Source organism: Cyprinus carpio, chromosome B21, assembly GCF_018340385.1.
Source record: "Cyprinus carpio isolate SPL01 chromosome B21, ASM1834038v1, whole genome shotgun sequence".
In the NCBI taxonomy this organism is placed as follows: Eukaryota; Metazoa; Chordata; class Actinopteri; order Cypriniformes; family Cyprinidae; genus Cyprinus; species Cyprinus carpio.
In genome coordinates, this window is record NC_056617.1 from 17,417,192 (window position 1) to 17,439,171 (window position 21,980).

At 38.0% G+C, this 21,980-nt stretch overlaps 1 protein-coding gene across 1 annotated transcript; it reads left to right on the forward strand.

Moving 5' to 3' along the window:
- Window positions 1-256: 256 nt before the first annotated feature.
- On the forward strand, window positions 257-5,563 carry LOC122141195 (protein sprouty homolog 4-like). The gene is made up of 2 exons (XM_042747552.1): window positions 257-502; window positions 1,845-5,563. Exon 2 carries the CDS (start codon window positions 1,896-1,898, stop codon window positions 2,829-2,831), a length of 936 nt encoding a protein of 311 aa, XP_042603486.1. The 5' UTR covers window positions 257-502; window positions 1,845-1,895; the 3' UTR covers window positions 2,832-5,563.
- The last annotated feature ends 16,417 nt before the right edge of the window (window positions 5,564-21,980 follow it).

Here is a 21,980-nt window from a genome sequence, read left to right on the forward strand (position 1 = left end):
ATACCGTAACAGGTCAGGACATTTGGAAGACACGCACGAATAAGGCAATGTATAGAGAACATGAATTAAAGCAGTAGTAGCCGCCTTCTTCATGTAATCCGCTTTGACATTGCCCTTGTGACGAAAAGCCCCCATTCTTCCATTCATGAAATCTTGAAACGGCGCACGCGCAGTAAAATCCGGAGCTCTCCCATTCATAAAAGTGTAACCCCCGAGTCGTAATGCCCTCCCATTCACAAAAAAAAAAAAAAAAAACCTGTCAAAGCATCTGCGCAGTACGTTTCTTACCCTCCCATTCATAAAAAGCCATTTCCCTCATGTAGTTGCAACATCGTATGAAGACTGTGTTCTTACTGCAGCAGAGCACATCGCACGGATAGTCGTCCGGATTTTTTCCCCCTTCGCGGCTTCGTTTGGATCTATCTATCATTCTCTCTCTGGTAGCCTACTGGAATATATCGCAACACTCATCTGAGAAGAAATGATCTGTTTTCTAATATAAGTGAGTTTTTTCATTTATCTTAAAATATTAGTGTTTATATATATATATATGTATATATATATATATATATATATATATATATATATATATATAATTATATTATTATTATTTTTATATATATAAAAATCTAATCCAAGTGTCAAGGACAACGCTATAACACCGAGTTTATATTCTTGCTTCAAATCGAGTCGTTTCTATTCTGCTGGTTTATCACAAAGCGCCGATACAGCCGTTCTTTAGCAACGCATTGTAGGTGTATTTGCGCCTTGTGTAAATATTTAACTACGGTAGCTAACCACGACAGGATCGTGGGCGATTTAAGAATGAAATGTACACGTAGAACAGGTGAGAATTCGAGGTTAACCGTATACGCGTCGTTTCCTTCGATCGGGGAAGCGACAGCAGGCTATTTCGTGTTGCGTATCATGATCCACGTTTGTTCGCGTTCTAAAATCTTAAACCATTGCGTGACGCTTCTCTGCAGCTCGAGGCACTGAAGCTCATCTTCAGCATTAAAACAGTTTTAGCACTTAACGGAGATTAGTCAGAGACATATCAGACATAGTTGTATTAATGATCCTTAGTTTTTTTAGATTTTGGTTAATATGTAATGGTTCTTCTTAAACACGCCGTTTGAATTTTGTATGCGTTGTATGAAACTGTAGGTAATTGTGGCACGCGAACATATAAATCGTCGCTTCAGACGAAACTGCTTTAGAGGCTGCAGGCTTGCTTACAAAGAGAAGCGCAGAAGCAACGCCACTTCAATATTTAATATATTTCATAGCTCAAGCAAAAATCTAGCAACAGGTAGATATTTGTCATTTCATATAGCCTACAGTTTTCTTCAGCTTTCTGTAGCAAACAGATTGGCTGTGTACGATTTTAAAGGACCATACAACGAAAAGATTTCACTGGATTAACTGTTTAAAACGTGCAGCCGCGTTTAGGAGAGTATTTTACCTAATCTAACTCCATCAGCGTAGTAAATGGTAATTTAATTGTTTAAGAAAAGTTGTGAATCTTAACCCTAGTTTAATCTACTTGATGTTTGTTTTATTCAGAATAAACCCCTCCCATCAGAACACTAGCGCAGGCTTGTACTTGATACTAATAAATCTGATTGTGGAAGTGAAAGTTTATACAGGTTCCTTTTTTAAATCCTAATAATGAGTTGTAATGAAATATACCTAACAATGTTACATGCAATTTTCTCTGTTATGCAAAGGGCCCATTTTAGATGTATTTGTGGTCTTTTTCCACACAAACCCATCGTTAGGTTATCTGATCAGAATTCTGTGAGGGTGGTTTTCAGTACTAAGCTGTGCTGTGGTCTTTGCAGGAGTGCTAAATGCTGACCTGAGCTCTGGTATATGAGGAACACAACCTACAGATGGAGTCAAGGGTTCCTCACCACATTCCTGGAGTCTCCTCCTCCATCATGGTGCAGCCTTTGCTGGACAGCCGCATTCCCTACGGACGGCTCCAGCACCCATTAACTATTTACCCCATTGACCAAATGAAATCTTTACATTTGGAGAATGACTACATCGACACCCCTGCTGTGATCTCACAACAGCCACCAAGCCACAAGGCAAGCAAGAGGGGGCAGGAAGTCCTGCTGGGAGCCCCCCACCATCCTCATCTGTCCCGCTGCGAGGTCCCGGATGCCACCACACATCCCTGGATTTCCTTCAGTGGTCGGCCCAGCTCCATCAGCAGCAGCAGCAGCACCTCCTCCGACCAAAGGCTGCTGGACCATGCAGCCCCCACCCCTGTTGTGGATCCGTACACTACTGGCAATGGCCACAGCAGGACCCTAGGTGCAGAGCAACCCAAGGCGCTGAGCTCCAAGACTCAGAATGTGAAGGCGGTTACAGCATTGCCAGTGGAGAAGAAGCATGCACTGTTGTGCGAGAAATGTGGCAAATGCCGATGCACGGAGTGCACTTTGCCCCGGGCCCTGCCCTCGTGTTGGGTTTGCAACCAAGAGTGCCTGTGCTCAGCGCAGAACCTAGTGGACTCTGTCACTTGCATGTGTCTAGTCAAGGGCGTCTTCTACCACTGCACTGATGAGGATGAGGAAGGCTCCTGTGCTGACAAGCCATGCTCCTGCTCGCACTCGAACTGTTGCGCACGCTGGTCCTTCATGGCGGCCGTTTCATTGGTGCTGCCCTGCCTGATGTGTTATTTGCCCGCCACTGGTTGTGCCAAGCTTTCGCAGAAGTGCTACGACGGCATCAGCCGCCCAGGCTGCCGCTGCAAAAGCACCCAAGCCTGCAAGGTGGCAGAGGTCAAGGCCTGTCAGCTGGAAAAACAGGCCTCATGATGGCGTGCCAGAAACGGAGAGTACAAAGTGACTCGCGAGCAAAGTTCGCAGGACCTTCTCCGATAGCGGTGTACTTCCCAAAATCACGGTACTTAAAGTTCACGCATGATCCTCACGCTCAAGGCACCCTGCCGTAAATCAGTAGCAACATTTGACTGACCAAAGGGCACAAATCATTATTTTACTCATTCGTAAAGTACTACAACAAAGGAAAGGCCTGCGTTTTCTTCTCCTGGGGTTCGCGTGATGGCCGTGGGATCAAAGTCTTTGCCATTTCACCCCCTAGTAAAATAACTTGCTGACACAGAATGCTGCATTTGAGCAAAATGTCTGTTTGAAAGATTCCAATCCCTTCTCTGATGTTTATTTTCTCTTTGGGCGGCTTTGAGAAGCCAAAGTAAATATCACCCATTCAAGAATACTCTATACTTTGGCAATCCCTCTCCGGATCTGGCACTGCCGAAAGGTTGCAGTGAATTCCAAGCTGATAACACATGTCACAATCAAAATAACCAGACTTCATCTCTGTGCACAGTACATTTACAAGCTTGTTATAGAGCTTTATTTCTTCTGTTGTTTGAAATGCAAACACGGGAGGTAATTTGGTTTCATTGAAGGATTCTAAGTTCCCTTAACTGTTGCGAAAGACATTGGTGACCGCCTATAGCCACGTGACAGGATGTTTTCTATCTTCTGTGGGGACAGAATGTTTGTTTTTGATGGCAAATGGGTAAAATAGCTTTCATAATTCCCTTTGAAAACATGCCATAGCATACATAAACTTCCATAATGACTCTTCCAAATGTTAGTGGTTCAATTTGTTGTAGACAATGACCTCAGGGATCATCAGTTCATCTGAATTACGAGCAGCATGTGAATTCAGCTTGGAACTAGTCGGGTGACTCGAGTTAAGGGAACGGCAGTGGTCAAAACACAGCAATTCAGACACCAAGCATTCATAAGCTACCAGGAGAATTGGGCCAGTAGTTACGGGACAAGGAGAAGCTATAAAGTTAGCGTATACTACTCTGTCGCTTCTAAACAAAACATGCCAATTGTATCACCATTATAATAAGGCAAAAGCACAGTATTATGTACAGTAGCATGTACAAAGTGTTTCACTGTAGTTGGAAAAATTCCTCTAGTTTACTACGCACCAAACATAACGCTACATGGACGTGCCCTAGTATCGAACTGCTTTCTCCACATATATATTTTGTTATATGTATAGTATAGAGATTTTGCCAAAGGAGTGCACCATAGAGATTTCGTTGACCATTTTTATAACCGTTTGTTTCCAAGTGGGCATGCATTGTTGTACTCTAGCCAATTAGTGCGAAGCTCTTAAAGGTACGGTGCTCTACTTCCCAGGATTCCTAGAGTCTGGGAGCATGAGGGAAAATTGTCGGCCTGTTCGACACAAACCCACGGTTCACTCATTTAGTCCCACATACTCCAACATTTGTACTTGTTGCACAAATCCGAAAAGCAGAAATACACTACTGTTCTTAGTCTTGAATGTATAAGGCTAGGGTTTAAGTCTTTTTGCAATCTAACCCATGGATAGGTGCCAGAGTAGTTCTGAATGGAGAAGCTTGCATAGCTGCATAGGGAAGAGTTGCAAATGTACCATAGATATCTTAGATTTCGACCTATGCAGGTTACACGTTCTTGTAAATAGTTTTAAGAAAAACTAGCTATATGTTTCAAATGTCCTGAGAAATTGCATGGTACAGTTTAATTACAATTCAGTACAAAAGTATATAAATGAATTATTATATTTTTGGGAGGGCTGGGGGGTAAAGATTATGTGGCTGTGGCATAGAAGGTAGGGTGTTTAGGTATTTCGATTACAAGCACTTGATTTAGAAAAGTGTGCCAGGCAATAAAAATACCTCTGTTAATGCTAGCCATGCCTCATTAGCACGAGAGAGGCTCGGCTAACTCCCGGTTCCTCAGTGCCCCTGAAACTGTAGATTTAATTGAATTCGCAGAGGGAACGGCGTTTCGTCACGCTCAAAATAACGCTTTTTCACCCCAATGTGGCCAAGCATTTTGTTTTTCCTCCTTCCTCCTAAAATGGTGCAACATCTTCAGTGCTTGATTGACATACACAGCTGCTGTGTGTGAACTTGTCTGGGAGGAACGGGGATCCCTCTCAAGTAACATTCCATTCCATCCTATTCGGTGTTGCTTTTTCGCCCCACCTTCTCGCTTTTATTTTTCGTATTTCACAATTCTGTCAACTACGGAGAACGATACAGCTGTAAAATGTAAACTTTATGGTTGTTCGCCTAATATTGTGGCATGCACGATGGAATTGAACGATCTTCCTTCTGTCGAGCTGTTGGTGAGAGATTTTCATCAGGACGCTGTGACTATTCGTGATACAGTTTCTTGGTCACTAGAAACCCATTCTTCTTTTTTAACCCACTTTAAGCTGCCTTTCAAACTGGGCTTGTACTCTCTGCATTATTTTGGCTTCATTGTTCATGTTGAGGATTAAAGAAAAGAGCAATGTGCTTTTGTTTTGTTTAAAAAAGCAAAAAGCAAAAAAAAAAAAAAAAAAAAATCTCTCACACATATGAAAATGTCCCTTTATAGATATATTTATTTTGAAGTTCTATTTTATATAGTATTTATTTAGATGCCTACTTTTGTTTGTGAATAAAAGCTTATGTCAAAACGGAATGTACAATGAAATTAAAAAATATATATTGTTAAATATAAAACTTTGTGTGTTGTGTCTTCAGTGTCAATGCATTCATACAGTACACGCTATTGGAAAATATGATTATTTAAGACACACTGCAAAAATAAAATAATATATTATAATATATTATACACACACATATATATTTATTTATTTATTTTTCCAATGTATAAATGTTCATTTTTGCTTAAAAGAAAGAAAAGTAATCTTAATTCAAAGGGAAAACATGATTATTTCTCTGACCCCATTGGCAGATAACGTTTTCTTGTTTTAAGCAAAAACAAACAAAATTTAAATATTTTCCTCAAAAGAAGACCAAATATCTTAAGTCACTTTGCCTCTCAAGTAAATGTATCTTGATTTAAGAATGTTTCGGTATCTGTTATGGATAACAAGACAAAAATACTAAGTAAGAAAATCATTTTTTGAAGTGGATTTGTGGGTAAAAAAAAAAATAAATAAATAAATAAATAAATAAACAATGTAGTCAATTAAGAAATATTGTAGATGAGCTGGTTAATTTCCAAATAAATGGACATAAAATAATAGATTAAATCTTTTTATCATTTGATGAAGTCATGCAGCTTAAAGCTATATATGGAATTGTTTTCCTGGCACTATAGATAATTACACATTTTAGTAATTACTGCACAAAAATATGCCATTGAATCCCAAAAGTGACCAGTCAGAATTAAGTAATTCAGAGGGTTATGAAATGGTCATGTAAGGGACTAAACCATTCAGATACAGTATTTTAGTGCTTTTAATAATACCCGGTTACATCATAAAATGTTTTTCAAAACACTTATTAGTATCTTTTAATTTAATAATAAATTATATAGTTCTCCGAAACGTAAATATATGGCCATTGGATGCTAAAGGGCAGATACGATATTTTGAGTTAAAACATTAAACATTAAAACAGTTCTGCAGGTATATAATATCTCTCTGAGTGTCCCTAAATCATCTTTGCACATGGAGGACGAGGTGCAGTCCTGGTTTCCTGCACAGGCCTCTGGCTACAGGGAGAGGCTCTTACTTTACATGAGATTGCTTTTGTATCAAGATATTGTCTCTCAAGGATCTGGGGCTGCAGCTCACATAAAAGCTTTACGAACCCAGATGACTCACACAGCCATGAATCTGTTGACATCCATCCAAACACACTCACATAAGTACGTTCACCTATGTACCTACATACATGAGCTATGAAAATCAGAAAGTGACCTCTCAACAAATTGACCTCTGTGTGTGTGTGTGCCATGACACAGAAGGTTACATTTTAGCAAAATCTCCGGAAAAGTCAAGGTAAATGTCACCCATTCAAAACCACTATATTTTGGCACTTTATACTTTCATACTGACTTCAATTGATTAATGAACATTTTTTCAATTTAATGTGAGTATGCCCCTTTCTTGTGCAAAATTCACTGTTATGCTGCAAGTCATTGCCAGGGCGTTGCTTTGTGGTGGCTATGTATTTGGAGTGGGTTTTAGTTGCTATAGTCTTCTGTGTAGTATCTAGGGTTCTCTAGGCTATTCTGGGTAGTTGCTAGGTGCTTTCATATTGGCCCATGTCAACAGAGCCCACCTCCAAGTCTCTATAGGTATGTCTGCATGCACACATTTTCATAAATCCGATCTGATTTCACATTCTATTTATATGAACCCCTAAACATTGCGATCTGATTCATGTTTGTTTCCATGTGCATTACATGCATTCTGAAGAAAGTATAGGTTTACTGCCCGGTTGCTGTGTTTAGAACCAGATAAAGCCAGTGTGATAATGTTACCAGAGCTACTGTGAGTATGACAGACTGCTGCAGGGATGACATTTTTTTGTAGGCTGGAAACAAGATCACATTTTAGCACTTGTGCTGAAGTCCATGTTTTGTGTGTGTTAAATGCCATAAATAAGGTCTGTGGTTAGCACAAACTTATTTTATTCTAATACACAAAATACATCAGTAATACCCCCTTGTTTTAAGCTTTTACTTGCCTTTTTGGTTGCGAACAAGTGGCTAAATGGGACTATAGATGTTATCAGTGACACTGAATGTCATCACGTTGAATAGGTAAACTCTTCTACTCAATAGTCTGATTTTAAAGCCTTTACTGTGTTTTAATCACAATCTTGCAAACTATTCTAAATCAAAATTTTAGGGAAAATATTATTATTTTTTTTTTTTTTAAATAAAGACTAAAAGAGTTGGAAGAAGCTTAATGGCGGTGATGTTTAAGTCATGCAACTGTGATATAGTGTATAGCCTGCCGACTGTATTTAGGCTTTAAAGGTTTTATTTGTGAATATCAGTCCGATACATTAAAAATTTTATTTGGATTGAGTCTGACCAGTTGAATTGTTTATATGAAGTCATTTCAGTTTAACTGAGCCATCAGTCCAATTACTAATGGATTATTTGGTTGCATGTAAATTTAGCTCCTGACATTCTGGGTTCCTGCTTCAGAGTAAGTCTACAGGACTTTTATTTGTCCCATTTAATTGCACACCATTTGAAAATCATTAGTCTGTTCACTGTACAGAAGATTCTGTGTGTCCAGTCCTGCAGATTTCATCTCCAGCCCGCCCTAAGTGTACTTGCCTGGAAGTTTCTAGTGATCCCGTAGACCTTGATTAGCTGGTTCAGGTGTGTTTAATTGGGGTAAGAACTAAACTCTGTAGGACACTTGCCCTCCAGGAGCAGGGTTGGACACCCCTGCTTTAAACCAACTCACTGCATGCATCAAAGACCTGAACTTTTCTCCTCGCTGCTCTATCTGCCATCTGCTCTCACTAAGTCATGTGGCCAGTCATTTTGTACAATTCAGTCTGCGCATTTCCGAAGTGAACTCATCCATGCTGACTTGGTTCAAGAAAATGTCCTCTTGCAAATGACATATTGCAAAACTCCTGAGCACATCTGGTGCTGTACTCATGCCCTCCCCTCTCATTCTCATTCTGTATCTCTCTGTCAGCCCCCAGCCCTCCCTCACCAGGCTCGGATATGAATGCAATGCACCAGAGAGGCAAACAAGAGTGAAGCTCAGTGATTTGCAAAGCTGAAGTCAAAATGGAGAGGTTCAACTCTTCATGGAACGTCCACTGGTTCATGTGTGTGTGTGTGTCATTTAAAATCATTTGAAACAAGGTTATACTAGACCTATACCTGCCAGGGTGGCCATTGCTATGCATTATGCAAACACAGCTAAAATCCATTTTAGTTATACAGAAGTTATATGTAGAGTATTTTCTAAGTAAAGAACTTTATGATTAACATTTCACTTAAAGCCTTAATGTATTGTAAAAGTAGTTTTAATGCAATAATAATGCCTTGTAATGCACCTTTTAATGCATTCTACAACCTCATGAATAGTTGTAAGCACAGTTAATACATTATCATAAATTTATTGTTACACTGCATTTTAAATTATTCACGACAATTATAACTTTACTACTTTACTACTAAGTTTTAAACTTAGTATTTAGTATTCTTACTTCTTACTCTTTGTATTTTTCACTTCTAGTACAAAAATCTTAATATTTTTGAATAAAGATGAATTTACCTGAGAAGAAAAATGACTTAGGATATTAAGTCTTGTTTTCTGAAAAATGTATCTAAATTTAGTTTTTGCTTAAAACAAAGAAGAAAAAAAATCTGTCAATGTGGTAAGAAAAATAATCTTAATTCAAAGGGAAAACAAGATTATTTTTCTTCTCTATTTCTCTTCTGTATTCTTTCTTGTTTTAAGTAAAAACTAACACAATTTAATTTCTCAAGTCATTTTGCTTCTCAAGTAAATTAGTCTTTAGAATATGTTGAGAATATTTAAAATAAAATAAAATAAAATAAAATAAAATAAAATAAAATAAAATAAAATAAAATAAAATAAAATAAAATAAAATAAAATAATCCACACCTTGCATGCTGTGTCGTTTTGGATAGACACATCTGCTAAATGTATAAATTTAAATGTAATCTTAAATCATCTTAGTTGAGAAAAAGTGCAAAATAAGAAAGGCCAGACACAGAGCCCTGAGAATTAGCCAAATCTTCCAGCTTGAATCGGCTCGCCACACTCATTTTGCAAACTCCATGGCATGGACCCAAGTGAGCAACTTTTTAAACAAAGGGCTACTGTCTTGCATCATTTTCCCTCTCCACCACCGCTCCGGAAAGCACTTCTTATCACCATTTATTGGCGGTCCGTATCAGAGGCCTGGTCTATGCTAACACCCAGCCCAAATGGATTTTCAGTGCTCCAAATGCAGACAGTTGTAAAATGCATTGCAGGGCTGTCTTACAAATTCTCATTTACTTTTGCCCCATAAATTTGCCATGTTTTATTGGAAGGATTCTTCCCTGTCAATATTCATGATGAAATACCCCATCTCCCAAAGCTGGACAATGCTTTTGTCCTTGGACATCAGGAACAGGAAGCAACAAGCAAACTGAGAATGCATAAATGCTTCAGTTTAGAAACAATGTTTTGGTTTCACAGTTTGCAGATTTTCATGTTTCAAATACTAACACTACAAGTATACACACACACACAGTGCTTGCTTATCATCTGTGGGCTGTGTGAAAAACAGTCCTTCCACTGAGTGCAGCAGCCCCCTGAGGCTCCGGAGGGGTCGGAGACTCGGAGCCAACCAAACTTGGCTTTCGATATCAGAAGTGCAACACGCCCACTTGGCCTCTGCAGTGGTGCATTCCTAGGGAGCTCATTGTCAAAAGCCAAACACTTCCTCTAGTGTACAGACCGACACGACCGCAGAGACATTTTATACATGCATGGCGTTCAGACCGAAGACAGCTGCAACCCGCTTAACAAGTCCTCACGCCGTTGCTTTTTTACTTCATTGCAGTTTTTAGGACAGCAAAATAAGTATAAAAAAAAAAATAATAATTTTAAGAGATCTGTTAACTTACTTTAAATATGATAGTGAATGGTAATGTAAATATACAGTAGTCTCAAAAAGTATTTGGATACTTAGCAACTTGCAATATTTAATAACCTGCATCCAAGTCTTCCTTTTGAATAGTAAATCTTTTATTTTATTATAGTAAAATATTTTATTAAAGATGCACGTGCTTGTGCTATATTTCTTTTAAAATTGGGCTGATATTTTGCTTTATTATGTCATCTTAATGTGGCTTTTAAATATCCAAATAGTTTTTGGTCCACTAAAATAAATAAATAAATAAATAAATAAATAAACAAACAAACAAACAATTAAATAAAATACAAAATAATAAAAATAAAATAAAATAAAATAAAATAAAATAAAATAAAATAAAATAAAATAAAATAATAAACCAAGTAAAGTCACAACACACAAAAATGAACAGGAAATTCACTGAGTACTAATGGACTGAACACGAATTCCTATAAGTGGTGACCTTAAAATCTTTGCTTTTGGGTTCAATTTATTTTTTGAAAGAATTTGCTCTTATTGGTCAGAAACGTCACCCATCTCTCACCTCATACATGACATACCATCTACAGTCTGCTAGAGGTAAGAGTGAGGTACTGACATATGGAATTTTATATCTAACTCAAAAGGTTTCAGAACAATACTTAGAAAATTTGAAAATATCGCTTCTATATATTTAGTGGTGAGGCTGTGAGTCTGGTCCTTATGTGTTAGTCTATATTTGAGGTTGGAATATGTTGCGTATGCACACTTAATCATTTAAAAGCTGAAGGTTTTTGATTGACCTTTTCTTAGTATGTTTTATATTTACATTAACAAATGTCTCCAGTAGTGTAATCAGACAGTGTGCAATACTTATAAGGTATGTAGAAAAACAATGCAGAGTTTGAGCCCCATCTGGTTTTAGGACATTGGTGGCAAACACAGAGCTCAACAGCTTAAAACAGGTGTACAGTCTTTACTGATCTTCCATTGAGCAAGACTAATCTGGCTAATCTAAGTAGACTCATTATAAAACTTAATATATTGGATGGCTTTCTTATAGTGTCTTGCCCCAGTGGTGTAATCAGTTTGTGGGCAGTGAGTTATAAGTTCAAGCCTCACTTGAATGTGGTAGACACTCTTTAGCATTGACTGAGACTTGGAAGTTGGACCTTCCTTAAGTTTTGCAATCAGCCTTGTGGCACTTATATACCAGTATGCAGTGGGACAACACCACGTTTATGAGGTCGAGCCTCACCTGGAGCGTGATCTTAGGTTGTAAGACACACCAAAGAGTTCAAGAACTGAGTTTAAGAAGGACCTTCTGTAGCATATTGTGTTAATCTTCTTTTGAAGTTGTGGCTTGTATATTGTGTGTTTATCTGCAAGGAAATTTTAGTAAGAGGATTTCAATAGCTAATGCCAAAGAAAGGTCTAAAACTGGTTGTCCATCTTCAGTTGAGGTGGACACTCTGCAGCATATTCTAGTCTTCTATTGAGTGAGAGGGTTTCTGAGCTCTGGCTCTTGAGATCGACTGTTCTGCAAAGTTTAGCTCCAACCCTGATCAAAACTTGAAACTTTCAAGTAATTCTGAAGACTTTGATTAGCCTGTTCAGTTAGAGCTAAACTCTGCAGGATAGTAGACCTTTGAGGACCAGAGTGAAGAAAACCTGCTGTATACAGATGTGCTTATCCAATGTCTTTCAGTCCTGGTCCTGGAAACCCACAGCACTCCACATTTGATTGTTCATCAAGGGCATCAAGGAATAGGGAAAAATGACAAATGGTACAAGAGACATTCTAGTAAGGCAAGAATTCAAGAATAACTGTTTTGTGACCTTTATTGTAATTGAAAGAGCATGGAAAACAAATGTTCAAATGTCTTTTTTTGTGTTCGACAGAAGAAAGTCTTAGGTTTCAAACCCAAGAATGACGTGAGTGTGAATTTTCATTTGCAAGGTAACTAGCCCTTGAGCGCCGCCTCTTTATGATAGACTGAATATGCTCTTTACCGGATGTTGTCACAGGACCTCACAACAAACATAGCCCACTCCTGAGAAACCATCCAACATCTGGCCTAAAAGCACCAAGTCAGTGCAACAGGAAGCAAGCCCTTATGTAATACGTATGACCTCACAGGAAGGCGACTGAACAAAGGTTTTATGGGTTTTTCTTTTTTTTGGATGCACTAGACACACATATAAAGGTCCACTGTGTCTCTTCCTTGGGGTTACAAAGATGCTTTGTTGTCCCACTCCGGAGAGGAGGAGGAGGGGGAAAGGGACAAGCATATGTATCAATTGTTTCCTCCGGCTCACACTGCGTGGGCGACCTGTAGGCATTAGGCCGATCTGATTAAAAGTAAAAAGCTACACAAACCCATACCTGGTGGGGGTTACTGGTGGCCTGTTTTATGCCTGTCTCTCCTGTGCTACAGGAACTGAAGTCCTGGCAATGATAAGAAAGATGAACTTTGACTTTCAGCAAACCGAGCTATGGATTACCACACTTGAGCAAACAGCGGGTGCGATCGCTCTTAGTTTTACAAACATCCTCTGAGCCACACATTGGCTTCCTGATGCATGATACAACAAATGTCATGAGATATGACGAGCTAAAAATACACAAGTTGCTAAATTTGAACCTTCATGATTTTTCACTCCAAGCCATTAAGAATGCTCTAATGTACATCTTGTAAAATGAGGTTGGATTGGGGAAAAAAAATGGCCAAACCCATTTTATATCATTTGCTTATTTACTCTGAGGTCTATTTTAATTGGCACAGAAACAGTCATAAGATTTACCATTTTACACCCTCTCTCTGAGCTTTAGTATGATTTTAGTTTTTTAAGTCTTCTGATTGTGCATTTTACATTTATCCATTAGTATCCAATGTGTTCAAAGAGGAACTAGAGACATTTGTCAAAGAATTAAAACAGACTGCATCTGTTGCCTGAAAAAAAAAAAAAAAAATTACATACCAGATTGATATTGAATTAATAAAAATAGTTGTGTGTCAGCTTTATGATTTAAATGTCATTTAATTTTGCATTTCATTTGAAGGGACAGTAGTCACAATAACAGAGTGGATAATAACTTGAGATACACTAAAAAAAAAAAAACCTGTTTGTTAAATTAAAAATTGTTAAATAAAATTTAATACTTGAAAAAAATCTATACATTAGAAAGAAGTATTACTATTCTACCCATCAATCAATCAATCAATCAATCAATCAATCAACACAAGACAATTCTGGTGTTTAAAATGCTTCCATCTTTATTTTATTTTGTTTATTTTATTATTCTATTTAAATTTTTTAAATAAACTTTCATATTCAGGTTGTAAAACGTTATATGGTGCATGAGTAAGTCATGATATACTGTATGTAAACTTTTGTTGAGAATGGTATAAAACAATTTTGAAACCAACAAAAGAAATTAGAGAAGATTTTTGTGTTTTCCTTTGCATTATCTTGGACACTCTTATTCATCATTTGACTAATGTAACAGCATTTCGCTCTTACAGTTTTTATGCTGTTTAATAATAATCTTACTCTTTCTTATTCTTCAATATGTAAGTCGTTGAAGTTTGGAATGACATTTTGCAGCATAGTTTTAGACCTCAAAGAAAGCTCTGCGATTTAAAGTGTTTTCATAGTATATTCATTTCAGTAGATCCAGTAAAAATATGATTCCTCATTTTATGACCCCTTGAGGACTCTAAGACTTTCAGAACAACTGTGGGAAAACACAGAATATAGATGAGGTTTTTAACATCCAGGAACTAGAGATTTTTGCAGTGTCACACCACACTTCCACATTCCCATTTCAACTCGGCTCTGAACGTTGAGAATTCCTCTGTGCTCTGAGCTGTAATGATGGAGTAAGCTTTTTCCACAGTGACGTTCAAAGGAATGCCGCAACAGGAACCAAACTGAAGTGGTGACCACAGCTTGAAATATATCTCCTCTGCATGTCACTGTGGTATGTAATATGCTTTTGTAACAATTACTCAACTGAAGTTCTTTTGGTTAGAGATGCTGAAGCTAATGAGATCGTTTTATGTCAAACTGATGCATTAATACACATTAGACCTAGAAAAGTTGGACTAGGTCTCAAAGGAGTAACGATTATAAAGTGTAAAACAATAGAGTCATGTTTAAATCGCACCCTACACAACCCAAGCACCACAAGAGTCTGTTGAAAGTTAAAAACCCATCGAGCCCATCAAGGCTATGCCTCAAAGGAGCACTGTGAGGTCTGTAACCCAAGAACGCAGAACAGTCAGGTGTGTGTGAAATGTTGGCTTCTTGTTGAGGACGTGGTGGGTCATGGTACTCGTTTTTGAAATCCATTCTTTGAAAATGGTCTGGCTATCCATCACAACTTATTAGGTCCAAATTGCTCGTAATCCTTTACTTTCTCTACTTGTAGGTCTTCCACATTCACATGCTTCCCAATTGATAAATACTCCCCTACATTTCTAAAAACTAAATTTCTTTATGATCAAATTATAAGATTTTATATCTTATCCAGATATGTCAGTTAAGCCTCTGTCCAGCCTTACAAAATTGGCAAGACCCTTTCCTCCAGCCCATCAAGCCCCATGGTTTCACCAAAACTGTTTCACCAAAAAGTGCTGGTGCTTGGCTGGAGATCCTAAAACCTCTCTCATAACCGGGCATCTTTTCCATCAACAGCAGAATGAAAAGTGACTACATAACCAACCCACAAATAGTGTTGCTTTCGTCAACGAAAATTATGACTAAATATCGTCGTCAACAAACCTTTATCATGTGACGAAAACGAGACGAGACGCAACGTAAATGCTGGTCATGTCACAATGACTATAATTAAATGTATAATGCAATATTGTTGACGAATAAAAACAAGACTAAATGTGGTTTATAAAATAAAAACTATGCTAAAATGTCTCTTCATTTTCGTTGACCAAAACGAGACGAAATGAAATGTTTTAATGTTATTTCGTCTCATTTAGTCGTTATTATTATTTTGCAGTATTTCTGTTTCCTGTGTCTCACTGCGCAGACGCGACCGACGTCACTTCCTCAAGTCCCACTCGGCATTATTTAGAAGACGACAACAAACAAACAAAGTTAAGCGGGATTTATGCTTATATTTATACTTATACCTGAGTATTAACAAAGCCGTTTTTGGAGCATCCATCCCTAATAACTCATTTCCACCCCCACCAAAGTCCATCCTTTTTAACAAATCCAGTTTCTCCCCTGTCCATCCGTCTATCATCTGGTTCTTTCACTGCAAACACAGTCCACTTTCCTAACATCTCAAAAACCAGCCAAAATGATGTCCCCACGGTCATCTTTACTTTTCTAAACTCATGTCCAAAGTCCTTCCACAAACTTCAGGGCACAGGAGATCTGGTGGAGAAGCGTGTATGTGTGTAAGCGTGTGTCTGTGAGCCTCCCACCCCAGTGCATTAGTGAATCTACATTAATCTTGGCTGACACAGGCCAGGAAGGGCCTCTGAGAGAACCGGGACCGAGCGTACTCGCACTGCCTGCTCAAATATTTATCCAGGATGTTTTTTTCACCAGGGAAAAAGAGGCATGTCGTAGGTTAACTAGATCAAGATGAAAAAAGTCATTCAGTGAGATGCAGAGGCTCCCGGGACACACAGGGAAGCGCGCTCATCTCAGTGCAGATGTGGACAGGTGGGCACATCTCACCCAAGTGCACTAAAATTCAACATCAGTATTAGCGTGAACTGGCAGAATGGGCCATTTTCTTCTCACCGATACACATAATGTGCATTGCATTGAATTGGTTTTGTGTTATGAACCTGAATTAAAATATGACAGCACATGCCAGACAAAGTGTTCCCTAAAATAGCTATTTCCAGGAGAGCGGTGTTAAGCACTGTAATCATTCAATGCACCAAGGGTGGATGAAAGCACAAGGATGTGGGCATCAAGTGGAAATACCAGATGATTGGCCCAAATTAGTGGGAGTGCATTAAGCGTGATTGCTAATTGTGCAGTGATTGTTGGAACTGTTTGATCCTGGTGGCCGACTGCATGCCTGGTGGGCTTTCCCTGCCAATGTCGGAAAAAGGTACAAAACAGCATGTGAATACACACAACTTTGTGCAATTAGAAATTCCCTTGCTTATGCTTCTTTTGGATCTACAAGAATCATAGTCACTGTAATTACAATCCATGTGCACGCAAATATGCATGCATATCATGTAAAAAAGTTACGATGGCAAGATGCAGTTTGCGCTAAAGAAAGTATCTACCGCTCTTTGAGTTATAGGCTCATTTGAGTACATCACTGTATGAAAAAACTGAGAGCGTCTGGATGGCAGTCAGTTGGGAGAGTTTTTAAATAAAGTTTGACATGACAAAGCTTGCAGATAATATGCACCTGCGAGGCTGAGAAACCTTTGCATTTGGCACTCCGACTGTTGCAGCTGACGGTTCTGCAGAAAACAAATCTAATCATTTCCATCTCTGCCGCTCTCCGAGGTTGCTCTTCTGAGACATAGTTGAATGTTTCATGAAATTAACTCAGTCTTAGATGTTTTTCCTAAACTTACGTAGAATAAATAAATAACAGACAGAAATGGGTCAGTTGTTGACATTCATTAAGAGGAATTAAATGATTGTAAATAGCACACCTAAGATAATTTGGTCTAAGTTCATAATGAAATTTCAGAATTCTGTTCTGTTCTGTAAGATTAGCAGGGTCTTTCGATAAATTTTGTATTAAATATCTTTAACTTTGTACTAACATTTAAATTACTAATTTGATACAATTCTCTAATTGTGTACATACATGTTTTTTTTTAACATTGTACTTGGTAAAATCCTAAAATTGACCAATTTGTTTCCACGGGTTACTTTTGTAAATTAAATTCCGTCTGAGGAGTCTAAAATGGGTTAAAACTGATGTTTTAGTGCACACAATTGCAAACAATAATTAAAAGTGCATGCTCTTGATTGCATGTGACGATTTGTACATGCATGTGTCAAAGCTAAGTTTTGCAAACATGTAAAACCTGTCACAACACACACATGTGGTACACATAATGTTCAAACAGTCCATAATAAATGTATTAATAATTTTGGTCTGGTTTAGATCTTGCTCGCAGGAAATGTTTTCATGCAAGTTGTCACATTTGCCACTAATGGGAACTGAGAGACTCGTTTTTTAATAGGTAACTGATTTAACATAAAATTTAAGATTTCAGAGAATTGTTATATTAAGTAAAAAATAGTAAAAACAAAGTGTTTTCTTTTACAAAAAATAAAATAAAATAAATAAATAAATAAAAACTTTTATTCTTGATGTATTTCTTCCCCCCCACAACTGCTTAAATATTGTTGCTACAATATTTATTTTATTTGAGCAAAATTAATACAAAATTAATCTCATTGCTGCCTCAACAAACAGTTTTCATTTCTGATTTTTCTTTTCTAGGGAGTGTGTCAAGCAAAAATGGGTTAATATTACTACAGAATCTTTTTAGGCTCTGATTAGCTTTAAAACTTCTAGGACAGGGAAACAAACTTCTCTCATACACTCAAGTTTTTAAGAAAACTTACACTTAACTCTACTGTAGACTTCTTTACAAATCAAAAAGGGTTCAAAGGCAGCACCAAACAGTCCCTTTGCCCTCCACAGGAACTCAATATTTTCAATTTACTTGACAGTTAACATTAAAATCATTCAAATTCCAGTATTTGTCTTGGGGATTTATTTGCATAAAATCTGCTCACGTTTGTTCTCTTTATTGCCACAAGTGGGAAAGAAATTCATTGCCTTCCAGTTGTTTCATTTATTGCTGCGAATGAGGTCTTTCGTGGTTTTGTTTTACACAGAGGAGTAAGATTCAGCTTTCAACAGGAGAACATGGTCATAATTCAATTATGACTCCACAAAGCAGTGAGCACTGGAGTACGAAGATAGAGAATAATTATTAGGTTAAAGTGTAGCTATTGCTGAAACCAGATGAGGACATGTATAGGGTATATTATTTTCTATTAGACAAGGATTCTGGATTTAGGCAAGTGAACTACCATTTATAAACCTGCTTTTTTATTACAAAATTAGATAGATTTGTGTTTCAATTTATAAGTTTAACTTTTAAATTAAGTCAAATGGCCTGTAAACCACATTTAAAGTCAAATGTTATATTTTGGTGGTTTTATAAGCTATGCTGTGCAATTGTTTTCTATTCTGTCTATCTCTACTTTATAATCAACATCAAGATTTCTGAGTAAAATATATGAATGCATATAATATTAGCATTGCAAAAACTTTACTCATATCTGGTTCTTTAGATCTGACAGTGCAGCCAGGGAATATGTGCAGAATACAGGGGGAGGAGATGTATTTACAGGACGACTCTAAACATTCCACTCCATGTTTTTGTCATCCAGATGCCGCATGAAGGCATGTAGCGTTCCTTTTCAGAGAAAAAGTTACGTAGCTGGTCAAACAGTGTTTCTAAGAAAGAGAGGGAAGAAATGTGGAGGGGAAGTAGTTGAACGTTTAAAGAACGTGATTGTGTTTATTTGCGGGCTCTGTGTGGGATACAGGAAGCCCCGGGGGCCCGGCCTCTCTCTGTTTGTTATAGAGTGAAGAGGAAACTGTTGGCGGTCTCTGTCCTCTAAAACCGGGATGGAGCCGCTGTGGAGCCGTTCTGTGGCATGTTGGTCGCTGTTTTTTTATTTTTTTGTTTTTTATTACATATTAAGCAAACCAAATCTCCAAAATCAGATAATCTCAGGCCTCTTTTCCTAGATGCAGCTCAGAGTGTTGCAAAATACGAATGCATATCGCTGCTCTCGTTTGCCTTGAGGTTTCCCCTCCATTTCCTTTTTGGTAATTTGACATTTTCACCACATCCACTTGGGTTTCTCGCTGGAGTCTTGGCTCTGAGCGGCCACGGCTTTTTCTGGAACTTTCTACCCCCTGCTAGGTCTCTCTTGTGTGGTTTTCCTCCAAAGCACATGCAGGCTTGCGTCCCAGAGGGGGATGGAACAGTTTGTGGATCGGGACAAACATGGACAGGCCAGCTAAGGCCACTCTCGCAAGGACATAAACAGCAAACAAGAGCCTGAGGGACTTTTTCATTGAGCAATTTGTTCTATTTTCAAATCTTTTCCAAGATCTTCGATTGTGGAATGGAGGAAAAAGGAACAAAAAATTGGAAAGAAATGTGGCCAGACAGGTCATCCGTCCTTCTTGACACTCTATCCTTCCACTGCGAGTCAAGTACAGGCCAGATCTTTTCCTCTGGCAATCGCTGTGCTTACAGAGCCAACATGAGAAAAATATGACCGTAAAACCCAAGTTTGTTAATGAATAATTTCCGCAGTCAAATGCTGTCCCTGTAGATTGTTTTACTTTACATGCCGCAAAATGCTGTCCACAGATCCGGGGTTGGGATCATGATCCAGCAACACAAAAACCCTGAAGTGGAGTTCAGCTGTGAGATTCAGAAATTGATGGTTTTGCATCAGGGCTAAAATTTACTCTATTTTTGGTTAAACGAATTTTGGACACAAACCCACACAAAACCTAGGCCTCCTTCAGAAAACATTTTTGCATGCACTATATTGTTAGAATTGCTCATGTAAAAAAGTAAACACTGTTAATCTGTAACCACTGTTTGAATATTTTACTTATAATTCATAGGGGATTATCAAGAATAAATATACCACTTTGCATTCTTCTTTAAAAGATAAAAAAGTCTTCAAAAGATATAATTTTATTGCATGGAATACAAAATATGTTTAGTAGAATGTTCATGCTGCTGTTTTCCATACAACAAAAGCATTCTGTGATTAAAATAAGGGCTTGTGAATGTACATAAACTGCAATAAACCATTTGGGAAAACTTACCTAACCCTAAACTTAATGCACTTAAAGAAGTTTGTGATTATTTAGTAATTGCGTTGATGAAGACTGTGCCAAGACTTTACTGCACTAATTTCATTAAACTGTGACGGCAGCATTCATCTGGAGTCTGGAGTGTTTTATTGGTACCACAAGAGAAGCCCTAAACATTTGCAATCTTACCTTAGGTAACACAGTTTACTGCCTTTTAAAGCATCTATTTTCATCCTGACCCAAACACCTCTGCCCTTCCCTGCCGCCTCACTACTGGGGCTGGAAGGAGCTCATTTAGCAGACAGCAGGACAGCTTGCACTTACAGAGTCTCAATAATGCCTCCACACTGGGCCATGGGCGACGGAGGAGGAGCAGACAGCGTCACTTAGCACTTTATGGATCATACTTCCTTCACACTAATGCTCAGATTTACTGGCCCCGGCTGAGCAGCGCATGAATTCAGGGCGCGCCAGTCTCTGGTGGCGGCTGCCCTTTATGACTCGCTGTCTCTTTATCATACCCCAGCACAAGGAGGTATTATAAAAAACACAGGGGTGACCCCTGCTCCCAGGAAAGAGGAGGTAAAATTAACACAGGGAAATAATTAACCCAATCCAGGTCCAGGCAGGCTAGTTTACGGACACCCAGTAAAGACAGCGGGATGTCTGGTTCTTAAAAGTGTATGGGGTAATGTTGCACTTATCTGTTTGCTGTTTTTCAAGGGTCAGAACTCATTGCAAAATTGGGTTAGCTATAGACAGTCAAATAAACTAATTTATTACCACAATAAATCATGATATCAGTAAGGTTGTCAATGGATCAAAATATTTAATAGCAAGTAATTAATTCCGTCATTTAAAAAAAATAAAAAATAAGAAAACTAATTCTCCTACGTGTAATTATTCGGTTCTGCAATTGTTTTTGAATGATACTACAGTGAAATTTTATTCAACACTGTTTTTTATTTGTCTCACATAAACAAGTTTCTGTATTTGATTACAACACATGTAACCAAGGAACTTGATATAAATTCCTGCTACAATTCAATAATAAACAAACTCTCCAAACATTATGGACTTATTATTGCATGTGTAAAAATGGCACTGGCTGCACATGATGGTGCTTTGCTAGGTTATATTTTGCTTGAGCTTCTGCAGCAATTATCCGGTGTAAAAATCTTTGCCAAATAAATATGTGGATGATCCACTGTGGTGACTCCTAACGGGAGCAGCCAAAAGTAAGAGAGAAAGAGAGAGAGAGAGAGAGAGCTTCAACAACACTTTCACCACACGAAGACTGCAAATGACTTTACTTTTATTAAATGTTCCATCTGGGTTTGATTTATAAATAAATGACCCATTAAAAGAGTCTTTTGGTGCATCACTAGAGACTCTGTGTAGCCTATACATTAGACATTCTGAGCTGCGGCTCTTATTGGTTTCAAAAGGCTGATAGCTCACATGGTAAAGACAGATATAGACAGATTACATTTGTTACTTCATAGAAGATACTTTTTAAACATTCAAAAAGTAATTAATTATTTCTCTGATTTTATTTTGTGGTATTTTGATCAGTGATGAATTTAAAGGGATAGTTCACCCAAAAATAAAAATTGATGATTTACTCACCCTCAA